The sequence below is a fragment of the Bufo bufo genome, chromosome 3 (assembly GCF_905171765.1).
Source record: "Bufo bufo chromosome 3, aBufBuf1.1, whole genome shotgun sequence".
NCBI lineage: Eukaryota > Metazoa > Chordata > Amphibia > Anura > Bufonidae > Bufo > Bufo bufo.
In genome coordinates this window covers 640,497,898-640,514,551 of record NC_053391.1, presented here as the reverse complement: position 1 = coordinate 640,514,551, position 16,654 = coordinate 640,497,898, and the positions used below count along the sequence as shown (strand labels likewise).

Sequence of the window (16,654 nt, the reverse complement as noted above, 5' to 3'; positions counted from 1 at the left end):
ATCTTCAGGAAATGTCATCAATATCAGATCTGTGGGGGTCCGACACCTGGCACCACCACCGATCAGCTTTTGAATGGGTGCTGAGCTGCAGTACCTCGGCCGGCCACTACACAGTGGACGGAGCCTTCTGCTTCCAGCTCCATCCACTGTATAGTATCCAGCATCAACGGACACCAAAAAACAGCTGATTGGTGGGACAGCTGGCTGTTAGACTGCCACAGATCTGATACTGATGACTTACCACGAGAACAGGTCACCAATATCTAAAAATGGAAAACCTTTAGGAAGATCACTAGTACTCTGTTACTTCTGAATGGGCAGGCAAGTCTTCTGTAAAGGCTTCTAAAAGCCACCACTATGGGAAGCTTGCACCAAATTTGTATTGTTCTCTTGGGGAAGATTTACCAATGCTGGTGTAAAGTAGAACTGGCCTAGTTTTCCATAGCAACCAATAAGATTCCACCTTGCATTTTTCAGAGCTCCTTTGAAAAATGAAAGGTGGATCCTGACTGGCTGCGCCTGCTACGGGCAACTAAGCCAGTTTTCTTTCACACCACTTTTGATAAATCTCCCCCATAGACTTTAATTGTATAATTTAATCGTATATGACTTCAGTTATATAAATATGTACATGGTGAGGTTTGCCTCTTGTGATGGCTACGAGCAACCAGAATTTAATCAATTAATTAAAAGCACTATGCTGGCACTGTTTATGAGGTGCCCCCTCTACTGGTACTGTTTATGATGTGCCCCCTCTACTGGTACTGTTCATGGGAAGCCACTCGGCTAAACTACTGTGGGGGCACTAGGTAGAATCTATTGTGTATGGTGACCCTTTGCTAATACTACAGTTTATAGAGGGCACTCGGCTGACACTACAGTTTATAGAGGGCACTCGGCTGACACTACAGTTTATAGAGGGCACTCGGCTGACACTACAGTTTATAGAGGGCACTCGGCTGACACTACAGTTTATAGAGGGCACTCGGCTGACACTACAGTTTATAGAGGGCACTCGGCTGACACTACTGTTTATAGAGGGCACTCGGCTGACACTACTGTTTATAGAGGGCACTCGGCTGACACTACTGTTTATAGAGGGCACTCTGCTGACACTACTGTTTATAGAGGGCACTCTGCTGGCAACGGTTATAGGGGTATCTTAGTGGGGGGTGGTTTGTAATTGTATAATAAATTTAGTAGTGTCATAAACTCAACTCTCCCTAACAATTAGGGCCATTTCACGTGGGCAGATTATCGGACAACTATCAGGAATGAACGTCCATACAAACGCTCAATTCCAATAACTGGCCTGTGTAAATGTGTTGCCAGTCACCAAATGTGCTGGGTGATGTAATTGATTATGCACCACATAACATTATCATCTGTCCGCAACTCATCGTCCTGTGTAAACAGGGTGTGCTGTCCACAATGAATCTGTATGGAGATGAATGATCACAGTAACGATCTTTCATCCCCATAGAGAATGGATAATTCCTGACTGTAAAAGCAGCTAAACAAGCTGGAAATGATTGGGAACACATGGTTAATTCTCAATCATTGCCCTATAAAATCAGAAAACGTGCATGCTGGAAATATCGGACGACACAACTCCATGCTGAAGAATCTACACAATTTCCACACACAGAACAGGACAATGCAGATTAGTTCAATAAATTCACTTTGTTAGACATACAGTGGGATGCGAAAGTTTGGGCAACCTTGTTAATCGTCATGATTTTCCTGTATAAATCGTTGGTTGTTACGATAAAAAATGTCAGTTAAATATATCATAAAGGAGACACACACAGTGATATTTGAGAAGTGAAATGAAGTTTATTGGATTTACAGAAAGTTTTGTTTAAACAAAATTAGGCAGGTAATGTAGTCTGTAAGGCTAAAAAAAAAAAAAAATTCATCCATCCGGACCAGCCTATCATCCATCAATGTGGATCCAGAGCAAGGCCTAAAAAACCTCATAAAATTTTCCTAATTTTAGGAAAAAAAACTTCTTCTCCACTCAGATATGGCGGCTGGACCAGAAAACTAGAATTTGTAATAGTATTATATTCCAGAAACTAGTTTTGGGAAAGCTAATAAAAGTTCATTAAACCAACAACAAAATGCTAAATATTGTGAATTTCAAAATCTCACTTCATGTGAGAATGGTTTTATTTTATTTTATTTTTTGCTTGTTTTTTTTTTAGAAAATATATTTTACAAAAAAATCTTATCAGATCCGTACTGGGCCTGCAGGGGTCACATGACATGTATTGGTCACGGGATATTGCTGCCAATGACTGGCCTCAGTGATGACATGGCTGCAGTGGTCTTGGGACCAATGAACATGATATTATCAGTGCAGGGCCAGAAGGGATCTAAGTGGTGGGCACCAGATGCGGCACAGGACCAGCAGGACATCTTATAGCCCCTTTAATTATTAACCTCTTTAATTTTAAGGAAATATCCTGCTTTTTCACGTATTGTAAATAATATTAATAGTTAGTACTGGGATCATTCAGGATTTATTTTCCAGATAATCAAAGACATTATTAGAAAAAAAACTGTAGGATGCACCAAATAATTCCTTGGATTAGCGATTCTGCAAGCGAACAGTACTGTACCTGCATACCCCCAGAGAAGCTGCTGCGCTACAATGTAATACATTATATTGTTTAAAAAAAATGACAAAGTTATTCAACTGATTATACCTAGATATAAACTAGTAAATTGTGCACCAAGGTGACCATACACTGAGCCTAAATTAGTATTTAAGTTGATCTACAGGAGCTAAAACAGTCCAAATTGGGAAAAAATACAAATCACAGATGAAAAGTGAATATGGGACTATGTATGAAGGTCAGCAAACCGGATACTACAAATCATTTGAAAACAATGTGAACTAATTTTCAGATACTAAATACACTGAACAAAAATATAAACACAACACTTTCGGTTTTGCTCCCATTTTGCATGAGCTGAACTCAAAGATCTGAAACATTTTCTACATACACAAAAGACCCATTACTCTCAAATATTGTTCACAAATCTGTTTAAATCTATGTTAGTGAGCACTTCTCCTTTGCCGAGACAATCCATCCCACCTCACAGGTGTGGCATATCAAGGTGCTGATTAGACAGCATGACTATTGCACAGGTGTGCCTTAGACTGCCCACAATAAAAGCCACTCGGAAATGTGCACAGATTTGCCTTACTGGGGGGAGGGTAACACGCTATCGTATACGCTGATCCAGAGAAACCCAACATGCTCAATGGGTGACATGTCCGGTGAGTATGATGGCCATGCAAGAACTGGGATGTTTTCAGCTTCCAGGAATTGTGTACTGATCCTTGCAATATGGGGCTGTGCATTATCATGCTGCAACATGAGGTGATGGTCATTGATGAATGGCACAACAATGGGCCTCAGGATCTCATCACGGTATCTCTGTGCATTCAAAATGCCATCAATAAAATGCACCTGTGTTCGTTGTCCATAACATACGCCTGCCCATACCATAACCCCACTGCCACTCGATCCACAATGTTGACGTCAGAAAACCGCTCACCCACACTACGCCACACACGCTCTCTGCCATCAGCCCTGAACAGTGAAAACCGGGACTCATCCGTAAACAGAACGCCTCTCCAACGTGCTAGACGCCATCGAATGTGAGCACTTGCCCACTCAAGTCGGTTACGACGGCGAACTGCAGTCATGTCCAGATCCCGATTTGGAGGACGAGCATGCAGATGAGCTTCCCTGAGATGGTTTCTGACAGTTTGTGCATAAATTCTTTGGTTATGCAAACCGATTGTAGCTGCAGCTGTCCGGGTAGCTCGTCTCAGACGATCATGGAGGTGAACATGCTGGATGTTGAGGTCCTGGGCTGGTGTGGTTACACATGGTCTGCGATTGTGAGGCCGGTTGGATGTACTGCCAAAATCTCTGAAACGCCTTTGGAGACGGCTTATGGTAGAGAAATTAACATTCATTGCATGGGCAACAGGTAGACATTCCTGCAGTCAGCATGCCAATTGCACGCTCCCTCAAACGTTGTGACATCTGTGGCATTGCACTGTGTGATGAAACTGCACATTTCAGAGTGGGCTTTTATTGTGGGCAGTTTAAGGCACACCTGTGCAATATTCATGCTGTCTAATCAGCACCTTGATATGCCACACCTGTGAGGTGGGATGGAATATTTCGGCAAAGGAGAAGTGCTCACTAATACAGATTTAGACAGATTTGTCTGTTCAGCTCATGCAAAATGGGAGCAAAACAGAAAGTGTTGCGTTTATATATTTGGTCAGTGTAAGAACCACATACATTTATCTTCATGCCAGGATGAGTTGAACATTACAATACTCTTACCTCTACTTGTCGCAGCTTCCTTCAGGGCTGTTAGAATTTTAGGCTTTAAATCTTCAGAAAGAAGCCTTCCTTCCAGACCTGGAAACAGTGCTCTGGAAGACATGGCAGTTTTGTTTCAATCATCTATCTTATATATCCTAAATAAACATTAGATTATGATTATTTGCACAAATTATGTCAAGTTGACGACTTTGATGATTCAACCCTAATCAAAACTCCTTTATAGGCTATGGGGCAATTTATTTTATTACTGCATTGAACACATTTTGTGCTAAAAAAATAAAATTTTTCAATTGAGCCCCTTTCTCTGTACAGTCTTAAGGTTCTCTAGTAGCAGGCTCTGTATTTTTGCAGTTTCCTGCCTTGCAGCTCAGCTGACTGCTCCTTATCTCTAATCTCTGACCTTATAAACACTCATTTATAGCTCAATTCTTATCTTACTAAGTAATAAGTAATTTAGTTTAGTAATTTAGAGATAAGGTTTATTAGATGACCGACACAAAGTGAAAGTACAATTCACACAGCTAGACAGTGCTGAAGGATCAATTGACAAAATTGTATTTTCTTTGAATCCGGTTAGCTGACGGCTTATGTGTTCTTTTTTCTGACCTAATGACATCGTAAACAACTATTTAAGCCATATTATTCACAGTTTTATAAGAATTTAGCTATAATGAGTGTTTATGGGGTCAAGAGATCAAAGAGAAGAACTATACATGGACTGTCAGATGGGAATCATAGTGACAGTTTGCAAATAGACATATTTTTTTTAACTCTATCACAAATGGCTGAACATTTTTAATAAAGATCAATAAAAAAAAAGATTTTTAGTCTTAAATTAGTAAAATGCTACTTGAAGGTGTACATAGCCTTTAACAGGTGATTATTCCTTATCTTTTTAGATTATCATATTTCATACCATCAGGATATTTTTTTAAACTAACAGCAAATTCCCCAAACAACTGTAGGGACAAGTGTCCTAGAAAAGAAGTCCTTTTACATCTCTTTCGAGATCAGTGATGTCAAAGACTGTCTGAATCCTGCAATACCCCCTTCTGCATCTTCTTCACATCTTTAGTTTGATCATTTGTCATATGCAACAAATAACCACAACAGGCAGGGACATCAGAGCTAAGACATTATCAAAGTAATAAGACATGGTGGGGAGAGCGTAGAATTCCGACGGTAAGTATATTTTATTATTATTTAACTCACTTGGAACCTGATGGAGGTATTAAGGTGTCAATGTACACTTGACCCTTAGCTATTCCTGAAAACAGTGTTGATTTCTACACAATACAGTACACAAATAGGAAAAGATCCATCAGCCACCCAATAGGCCTATTCACTCACAGCTTGTACAGCCAGAAAACATAATTCTATATTACATTGTTCATACCTGGGGTACTCCTTTGAGGTTATATAAATAACATCCTTATCTGATACAGATGAAGAAAAAGAAATAAAGCTCCCATTCTGCAACGGAAGTATTTCAAGCCCAATAAGATCACTGTAATTCTCATCGCTAAGTATGAACTCAAGAATGTGAAGCTTCTCGTGAGCAGGTCCTTTGTGTCCACACTTCCTCAGTACCTGACGGACCAGTATTGGGGTGACCTTCTTCACCGGCTTAGAATTGTTTATGGGTATTTGGAATGCAGCAGCAACATTAGCCGGTACCTTGGCGATCTGAGTCCCTGAGTTCTGGAGGTAGTTCAGGATAGTTTTTGCATACTCCTGATGTTCATCTATTTCTGTGAAGTTTACATCCGATTCTTTTAACCAGCATTTCTTGGCAGAGTAAATAACGGGATTCTGAAACAGCTCCTTGAGCAGAGGTTCTATGATAAGTTTCCAGTGTGTCCTTACTTGGTCCATTACTGGCCACACTCGGTAAATGCTATCAGCACACAGAGGGCTATCAGGATTCTCTTCTGTCTCCATTCTCTTGATAGCTTCCAAAATAAGAGTTGCATATGTTTTTGGGACAACGCTTTTGACCAGAAGTTCATTCCAAAGAGCTGCCGGATCTCGCCACTGGTCCAGTTCTCTCCATTTTATGCTTCTTCGGTTATCAGTCAAGCCAAAAAAACCACTGATATGAACAGGGAGACCAGTTTTGCTCTCATCTCCTGGTGGTAATGGAAGAAAACAAAATGCCCTTCCAACAAACTGTGACTCTGCTCCCTTTTCTTCTCCATTAGGCCACAATGGCATTGCAATTCCAATAGTTGGAACAAATCTTAGGTCATCAGCAAGAGTGTCTAATGCAGTGCAGATACCTCGGCCTCCGACACTGTTGCACACCAGCCATGAGGAGGTTTGAGTTTCTTTGACACTTTCATCCTCTGAAACAATGTTTACGTGATAGGTGACACATGTTATACTATTGCTTGGGACCCTTTTACAGTAATTATCAATGGCTGTTTCAAGGATTTTGATAGAGTTGGGTCTATCATGTTTTAGTAGCTTGTTCTCGCTAGCTGTGACACGGAAAACCAGCTTTTCTGAGCCATCTGTCTCTCGAATGTGCAAAGACACTTTCTGGACGTTCTTTAGAAACAGAAGTACAGTGTCTGCATCTGCTCTAAAGGACTCATACAGTTCTAAAACTTTATCTTTATTATACAGATTATGACTCAGTAATGATGGCTGTACACGAAGGGGAAATCTAAAGAATGTTCCTGGGTAATAACCTTCCATAAGGGTTTCTTTTGTGCTCCCAAAGATGTCAACATAAGGGGCAAATTGGTCCACCAGTTCACTTATTTCTTTGCTGTCCTCTTTAATGTTCCAACACTGGCCTGACTCATGGTGCCCAAACAGTACTTGATGGGGATCCAACATCCCTATTTTATCACCACTGAAAATACTTGGGACATCTAATGATGGAAAAGAGAAGCAAAAATATTAGAGACATCATTGGGACGACATGCTGGTGTAACAGATAGAAGATAAAAAAATATCCTACAAATGCTGTTTAAAGTGAACCTGTCATCAACTTAATGTTGACCTCACTGAGGTTAGCATAAAGTAGTGACAGAAATGCTGATTTCATCGGTGTGTCACTCATTAACTAATAGCAAGTGGTTGCCGAGAACCAGCTTTATAATCATTACAGCCCAGGCCTTGAAAAGAGTCAACTCTACTTGAGAAGAGTCATGGTTATTCATGAATTCCTGCTCTCCCCGCTAATCTGCTGATGATTGGCAGTTCTCTGCTAGAGAGAAAGGGAGAAAACTAGGTAGAAGACTGTCAGTCATCAGCAGGTGGGCAGGGAGAGCAGGAATTCATGAATAACCATGACTCTTCTCAGATGGCCTTGACTCTTTTCCAGGCCCAGTTTCAATGATTGTGATGTTGGTTCTCGGCAACCACTTACTTTTAACTTTTAAATGACAGACCGCTGAAATCAACTCACCTGTCTCTACTTTATGCTGCCTTTAGTATGGGCAGCATAAAGTTGATGACAGGTTCCCTTTAAGGGGTATTCCCATCTCAGACATTGATGTCATATAGCTGGTGTATAGCAAGGTATTTTAGTGATCCTTTCCCCTTTAACTGATTGTAATGTAGTTAGTAAATGGTGCTTTATACCTGGTGTTCCTGAAGTATGAAGTAAATGTACATACTGAACTGTACTGAACACAGAAGAATTTTAGGTGGGGCTATGGGGACCAAGAGACTAGAATACATCTAGCTATGTAACAAAGAGCTCTGCTCCATTGAGGACATCATAAGGGTAACATATGTCTTGCCACCACCACCTCTCTTCGTATCATATGGGAGTCGTCCAGGTGCCATATTGGGCACTGGTCTCCTCTAGTAACTCATTCTCTAACTTGGTAATTTTGATATTGTTTCCATTCACACTGCCGCTACATAGTAATGAACACTGAAAAGTTGTATCTACCATATATTATTACCTGTTATATGGTAAACGGAGTTAAATCCAATTCCAAACCTCCCAACCTTCAGCGGGTCATCTTTTTTCCTACTTCTGGCAATCTCTTGGATTCCATGCCAGTCTTCGAGAGTGAAAACTGCATTATTGTACACGTAAAGAGCAGGACCTAATCATGTACAAAGAAAAACAAAGGGCAAGATAAAATATTTGTATTATATATCTGACTGTATCTGAAGCACACATTTCTGATAAGTGTAGGGAAGCAAATCAATAATTATATAAAAAGAAGTCGTCACTCTACTTATATGGATTCATCCTGCACATCTAACCTATATGACCATACCAGGAACCCATATCATGTGTAAACTGCTCATTCATTGGTAGCTCCTCCCCCCTTGACCCCAACAAAATACATATCTTATCAGCATTAACGCCTTAAGAACACAGCCTTATTTCACCTTAAGGACCAGGCCATTTTTTGCAAATCTGACCAGTGTCACTTTAAGTGGTGATAACTTTAAAATGCTTTGACTTATCCAGGCCATTCTGAGATAGTTTTTTCGTCACATATTGTACTTCATGACACTGGTAAAATGAAGTAAAAAAAATATATATATATTTATAAAAAAATACCAACTTTACCAAAATGAAGCAAAAAAATTGCAAATTTCCAAGTTTCAATTTCTCTACTTCTATAATACATAGTAATACCTCCAAAAATAGTTATTACTTTACATTCCCCATATGTCTACTCATTTTGGGAATGATATTTTATTTTTTGGGGATGTTACAAGGCTTAGAAGTTTAGAAGCAAATTTTGACATTTTTCAGAAATTTTCAAAAACCCAATTTTTAGGGACTAGTTCAGGTCTGAAGTCACTTTGAAAGCCTTACATAAAAGAAACAACCCAAAAATGACCCCATTTTAGAAACTAAACTCCTCAAGGTATTCAAAACTGATTTTACAAACTCTGTTAACCCTTTAGGTGTTCCACAAGAATTAATGGAAAATAGAGATACAATTTAAAAATTTCACTTTTTTGGCAGATTTTCCATTTTAATATTTTTTTTACTTTTACAAAGCAAGGGTTAACAGCCAAACAAAACTCAATATTTATGGCCCTGATTCTGTAGTTTACAGAAACACCCCATATGTGGTCATAAACTACTGTACAGGCACACGGCAGGGCGCAGAATGAAAGGAATGCCATACAGTTTTTGGAAGGCAGATTTTGCTGGACTGTTTTTTTTGACACCATGTCCCATTTGAAGCCCCCCTGATGCACCCCTAGAGTAGAAACTCCAAAAAAATGACCCCATTTTAGAAACTACGGGATAGGGTGGAAGTTTTTTTGGTACTAGTTTAGGGTACATATGATTTTTGGTTGCTCTATTTTACACTTTTTGTGAGGCAAGGTAACAAGAAATAGCTGTTTTGGCACAGTTTTTATTTTTTGTTATTTACAACATTCATCTGACAGGTTAGATCATGTTTTGGAAACCACAGGCGAGTCTAGAGTCCCCCTCGGTCAGGAGGGGAACATGGAGACAAAAGAAGGGGTATGGGGGGCGCACAATAGGGTAGTATGTTCGATACAAACTTAATTGTAAAACAAGTTAAAAGGTGCTCACCTTTTTAGGTTGTGCAAGAATAGACACAACTCTATTGTAGGTATGTAAAATAAAACAAGAGAGATTTTTCGGATCCGTGGATGCAGCCGCAGAAGAGGTATCTTTGGGATCGGAGGCCCAATCCCCCAAAGGATGCTTGTGGAGAAGGAGGTTTTCTGGTCAGGCGCAAAACACATAGGATCCAATCCGTCTCTTATAGGTGAATCTTTTTTAATGCATAAATAAAATATATAAATATATAAATTTTATTTATTTATGCATTAAAAAAGATTCACCTATAAGAGACGGATTGGATCCTATGTGTTTTGCGCCTGACCAGAAAACCTCCTTCTCCACAGGTTAGATCATGTGGTATTTTTATAGAACAGGTTGTCACGGACGCGGCAATACCTAATATGTATACTTTTTTTTCATTTATGTAAGTTTTACACAATGATTTCATTTTTGAAGCAGAAAAAATCATGTTTTAGTGTTTTCATAGTCTGAGAGCCATAACATTTTCAGTTTTTGGGAGATTACCTTGGGTAGGGTATGATTTTTGAGGGATGAGATGGCTGTTTTATTGGCACTATTTTGGGGTGTGTGTGACTTTTTGATCGCTTGATATTACACTTTGTGTGATGTAAGGTAACAAAAAATAGTTTATTTAGCACAGTTTTTATTTTAAATTTTTTACTGTGCTCATCTGAGGGGTTAGGTGATGTGATATTTTTATAGAGCACGGTCGATACGGACGCGGCGATACCCAATATGTATACTTTTTTTTACTTAGGCAAGTTTTACACAATAACCTCTTTTTTCTAACAAAAAAAATGATGTTTTAGTGTCTCCATATTCTGAGCCATAGTTTTGTTTTGTTTTTTGGGCGATTGTCTCAGGTAGGCGCTCATTTTTTACGGGATGAGGTGACAGTTAGATTGGTACTATTTTGGTGGGCAAACGCCTTTTTGATCGCTTGCTGTTGTAAGGTGATATGTTTATAGAGCCGGTCGATACGGACGCGGCGATACCTAATATACAGTACAGACCAAAAGTTTGGACACACCTTCTCATTCAAAGAGTTTTCTTTATTTTCATGACTATGAAGGCATCAAAACTATGAATTAACATATGTGGAATTATATACATAACAAACAAGTGTGAAACAACTGAAAATATGTCATATTCTAGGTTCTTCAAAGTAGCCACCTTTTGCTTTCATTACTGCTTTGCACACTCTTGGCATTCTCTTCATAAGCTTCAAGAGGTAGTCCCCTGAAATGGTCTTCCAACAGTCTTGAAGGATTTTTCAGAGATGCTTAGCACTTGTTGGCCCTTTTGCCTTCACTCTGCGGTCCAGCTCACCCCAAACCATCTCGATTGGGTTCAGGTCCGGTGACTGTGGAGGCCATGTCATCTGGCGCAGCACCCCATCACTCTCCTTCATGGTCAAATAGCCCTTACTTTCAAAGTTTTCCCAATTTTTCGGCTGACTGACTGACCTTCATTTCTTAAAGTAATGATGACCACTCGTTTTTCTTTACTTAGCTGCTTTTTTCTTGCCATAATACAAATTCTAACAGTCTATTCAGTAGGACTATCAGCTGTGTATCCACCTGACTTCTCCTCAACGCAACTGATGGTCTCAACCCCATTTATAAGGCAAGAAATCCCACTTATTAAACCTGACAGGGCACACCTGTGAAGTGAAAACCATTTCAGGGGACTACCTCTTGAAGCTCATCAAGAGAATGCCAAGAGTGTGCAAAGCAGTAAAGGTGGCTACTTTGAAGAACCTAGAATATGACATATTTTCAGTTGTTTCACACTTGTTTGTTATGTATATAATGCCACATGTGTTAATTCATAGTTTTGATGCCTTCAGTGTGAATCTACAATTTTCATAGTCATGAAAATAAAGAAAACTCTTTGAATGAGAAGGTGTGTCCAACTTTTGGTCTGTACTGTATATACTTTTTTTCCCCCTCTAGTTTTTACCAATTTTTTTTTAACTTTATTTGGAGAAAATTACGTTTTTGATTATTTTTACTTGAAACTTTAAATTATTTTGGGGAAAACTTTTTTTTCTGTTTATTTTTTGTCCCACTTTGGGACTTGAAATTTTGGGGGTCTAATCCTTTACAATGCATTCCAATACTTCTGTATTGGAATGCATTGGCTGTATGAGTAATACTGTGTGTATTACTCATACACCTTCCGGCCTGTGAGATCCAGGGGCCTGGATCTCACAGGCTCGTCACCGGAAGGCAGCGCGATGCCTTCCTTAGGCTGGGTTCACACGAGCGGATGCCGTGCGTGACATCCGCTCCGTGAATGACAGCCAAGACCCGATGCAGACTGCAGAGGCACGGAGCACTGACATGATTGATAATGCTCCGTGCCTCTCTGTGACCTCTTTACTACGAAATCATAGGGAGATAAAGTTGTCACTGTGATTTCGTAGTAAAGAGGTCACAGAGAGGCATTCACGGAGCGGATGTCACGCACGGCATCCGCTCGTGTGAACCCAGCCTTAGGCATCGCGCTGCCTTCAATGCCACCGGGTCCCCCCTACAGCCCCATGGGGACCCGATGGCACCGTATGACGTCACCACGCTAGCCAGCATAATGACGTAATCACACACCACGCAAGATTTTGCGCGTGCTCTTCAACCAAGATGGCTGTGGCGGCCTCTTTGCGCTCAAATAGTGAAGGTAATTTATTTTTTACTGATTAACCAAATTTTTTTTTTATCTCAGATGCAGCCATCAACAATGAATGCGGCATCTGAGGGCTTCAATGATGGGGGACAGTGCAATTGCCATTCCCCGTCATTGCGCCTGCTACTTACAAAGAAATGTGCTTCATGACACTATAAATTGCAAAAAATTGAACCACTGAACTCGATAGAGCTTCTTATTAAGTGGAGTTAAAGAAAAGGAGTTTAAAGGGCTTCTGTCACCCCACTAAACTGTATTATTATTTTTTTTGGTTACTTTTAATCCCTATACTGCGATTTATGCATACATACTGTAATTAATCATTTTGGTTCAGCAGATTATGTTAAAAACGTACTTTTAAAATATGCAAATTACCTTGTTACCAGCAAAGTAGGGCGGCTACTTGCTGGTAGCAGCCGCATCCTCCCATCCTAAAGACGCCCCCTCCGCATGTTGATTGACAGGGCCAGCGGACGGGATCTTTCTCTGCTGGCCCTGTTTGCATTCAAAATCTGCTCCGTACCTGTCTTCAGTCGGCGCAGGCGCACTGAGAGGCAGACGCTCGCTCGGCCTCTCCATCCTCAATGCGCCTGCGCCGATGACGTCACATCTACACCCGGCGCAGGCGTATTGAGGAAGGAGCGCCGAGCGAGCGTCTCCTTCTCAATGGCCCTGTCAATCAACATGCGGAGCGGGTGTCTTTAGGATAGGAGGATGCGCCCTACTTGCTAGTAGCAAGGTAATTTGCATATTTTAAAAGTAAGTTTTTAACAGAATCTGCTGAACCAAAATGATTAATTACAATATGTATGCATAAATCGCAGTATAGGGATTATAAGTAACCAAAAAAAAAAAAAAAAAACTGTTTAGTGGGGTGACAGAAGCCCTTTACGACAAGGAGTTGGAAACTAAGGTTGGATATTATTTCCTTGTGTGTTGTTGGCTTAATTCTAGGTAGTCCTTCAACTACAGCAGACAGGGTCTATTTCTAAATCATATTTATTGTTTTACTTTTTCACTGTTGTAATCCCCATTTAGTATGTGTTGCACAATTAACAACGCAGTCCAGTGCACATCTTGCATGATGTATGCAGTCCTGGAACAGCCGTTCAAGGGTGTATATCTTTGTTCAAGATGTGAGCAAATTACCCGTTTGGAATCGCTAATCGAGTCTCTAAATGGGCAAGTTGCAACACTGAGAGGCATTGACAATTTGCAAAAGAGTTTGCTTCTCACCGAGCAAGCACTCTTTGGGGTAGATGAGGGGGAGGGTGACAGAGAGGAGGCTGAGGAAAGTGAGGTAGCTAGCTGGGTAACAGTTAGACAGCAGGGTAGAGGGAAGAGTGCCAGGGAGGCTAGCCCAGATCTGACACACCCCAACAAGTTTGCACGTTTGGCAGATTAGGGGGATGTCAGGCCAGGTACGGCACTGCTGTAGCCGGACACTTCCTCTGCCAGTCAGGGGAATGTCAGCTCCAGTAAGCAGGGGACCAGGAGGGCAGGGCAGGCCAGACAGGTGCTGGAATTGGGAGACTCCATTATTAGGGGAACAGATAGGGAAATCTGTCACAAAGACCGTGATCGCCGAACAGTGTGCTGTCTTCCTGGCGCTAGAGTTCGACACATCGCGGATCAGGTTGACAGATTACTGGGAGGGACTGGAGAAGATCCAGCGGTCATGGTCCATATCGGAACCAATGACAAAGTTAAAAGGTAGGTGGAGAGTCCTTAACCACCTCAGTTCCCCTAGCTTAAACACCCTTAATGACCAGGCCACTTTTTACACTACTGACCTACAGTACCGTTTATTGCTCGGTCATGCAACTTACCACCCAAATGAATTTTACCTCTTTTTCTTCTCACTAATAGAGCTTTCATTTGGTGGTATTTCATTGCTGCTGACATTTTTACTTTTTTGCTATTAATCGAAATTTAACGATTTTTTTGCAAAAAAATGACATTTTTCGCTTTCAGTTGTAAAATTTTGCAAAAAAAAGACATCCATATATAAATTATTCTCAAAATTTATTGTTCTACATGTCTTTGATAAAAAAAAAATTTTGGGTAAAAAAAAATGGTTTGGGTAAAAGTTATAGTGTTTACAAACTATGGTACAAAAATGTGAATTTCCGCTTTTTGAAGCAGCTCTGACTTTCTGAGCACCTGTCATGTTTCCTGAGGTTCTACAATGGCCAGACAGTACAAACACCCCACAAATGACCCCATTTCGGAAAGTAGACACCCTAAGGTATTCGCTGATGGGCATAGTGAGTTCATAGAACTTTTTATTTTTTGTCACAAGTTAGCGGAAAATGATGATTTTTTTATTTATTTTTTCTTACAAAGTCTCATATTCCACTAACTTGTGACAAAAAATAAAAACTTCTATGAACTCACTATGCCCCTCACGGAATACCTTGGGGTGTCTTCTTTCCAAAATGGGGTCACTTGTGGGGTAGTTATACTGCCCTGGCATTCTAGGGGCCCTAATGTGTGGTAAGTAGTTTGAAATCAAAATCTGTAAAAAATGGCCGGTGAAATCCGAAAGGTGCTCTTTGGAATGTGGGCCCCTTTGCCCACCTAGGCTGCAAAAAAGTGTCACACATGTGGTATCTCCGTACTCAGGAGAAGTTGGGCAATGTGCCTTGGGGTGTCATTTTACATATACCCATGTTGGGTGAGAGAAATATCTTGGCAAAAGACAACTTTTCCCATTTTTTATACAAAGTTGGCATTTGACCAAGATATTTATCTCACCCAGCATGGGTATATGTAAAAAGACACCCCAAAACACATTGCCCAACTTCTCCTGAGTACGGTGATACCAGATGTGTGACACTTTTTTGCAGCCTAGGTGGGCAAAGGGGCCCACATTCCAAAGAGCACCTTTTGGATTTCACCGGCCATTTTTTACAGATTTTGATTTCAAACTGCTTCTCACGCATTCGGGCCCCTAAAATGCCAGGGCAGTATAACTACCCCACAAGTGACCCCATTTTGGAAAGAAGACATCCCAAGGTATTTCGTGATGGGCATAGTGAGTTCATGGAAGTTTTTATTTTTTGTCACAAGTTAGTGGAATATGAGACTTTGTAAGAAAAAAAATAAAATAAAAATCATAATTTTCCGCTAACTTGTGACAAAAAAAAATTCTAGGAACTCGCCATGCCCCTCACGGAATACCTTGGGGCGTCTTCTTTGCAAAATGGGGTCACTTGTGGGGTAGTTATACTGCCCTGGCATTCTAGGGGCCCTAATGTGTGGTAAGTAGGTAAATGACCTGTGAAATCCTAAAGGTGCTCTTTGGAATGTGGGCCCTTTTGCCCACCTAGGCTGCAAAAAAGTGTCACACGTGGTATCGTCATATTGTTGGGCAATGTGTTTTGGGGTGTCTTTTTACATATACTCATGCTGGGTGAGAGAAATATCTCGGCAAAAGACAACTTTTCCAATTTTTTATACAAAGTTGGCATTTGACCAAGATATTTATCTCACCCAGCATGGGTATATGTAAAATGACACCCCAAAACACATTGCCCAACTTCTCCTGAGTACGGCGATACCAGATGTGTGACACTTTTTTGCAGCCTAGATGCGCAAAGGGGCCCACATTCCTTTTATGAGGGCATTTTTAGACATTTGGATCCCAGACTTCTTCTCACGCTTTAGGGCCCCTAAAATGCCAGGGCAGTATAAATACCCCACATGTGACCCCATTTTGGAAAGAAGACACCCCAAGGTATTCAATGAGGGGCATGGCGAGTTCATAGAATTTTTTATTTTTTTGGCACAAGTTAGCGGAAATTGATATTTTTTCTTTTTTTCTCACAAAGTCTCCCTTTCCGCTAACTTGGGACAAAAATTTCAATCTTTCATGGACTCAATATGCCCCTTGGGGTGTCTTCTTTCCGAAATGGGGTCACATGTGGGGTATTTATACTGCCCTGGCATTCTAGGGGCCCTAAAGCCTGAGAAGAAGTCTGGAATATAAATGTCTAAAAACATTTCCGCATTTGGATTCCGTGAGGGGTATGGTGAG

General features: G+C 40.6%; 1 protein-coding gene across 3 annotated transcripts in view; it reads right to left on the bottom strand.

Moving 5' to 3' along the window:
• Window positions 1-16,654, bottom strand: part of SACS (sacsin molecular chaperone) — a 102,506-nt gene that overhangs the window by 15,427 nt on the left and 70,425 nt on the right. For 2 of the 3 annotated variants that reach the window (XM_040426203.1, XM_040426202.1), the window contains 4 exons: window positions 8,303-8,449; window positions 5,776-7,258; window positions 4,377-4,468; window positions 2,625-2,651 (listed from right to left, as the gene is read on the bottom strand). In XM_040426203.1, the coding sequence (XP_040282137.1) occupies window positions 2,625-2,651; window positions 4,377-4,468; window positions 5,776-7,258; window positions 8,303-8,449 (1,749 nt within the window). The remainder of the gene's footprint in view (window positions 1-2,624; window positions 2,652-4,376; window positions 4,469-5,775; window positions 7,259-8,302; window positions 8,450-16,654) is intronic. The other variant, XM_040426204.1, reaches the window with a different exon arrangement.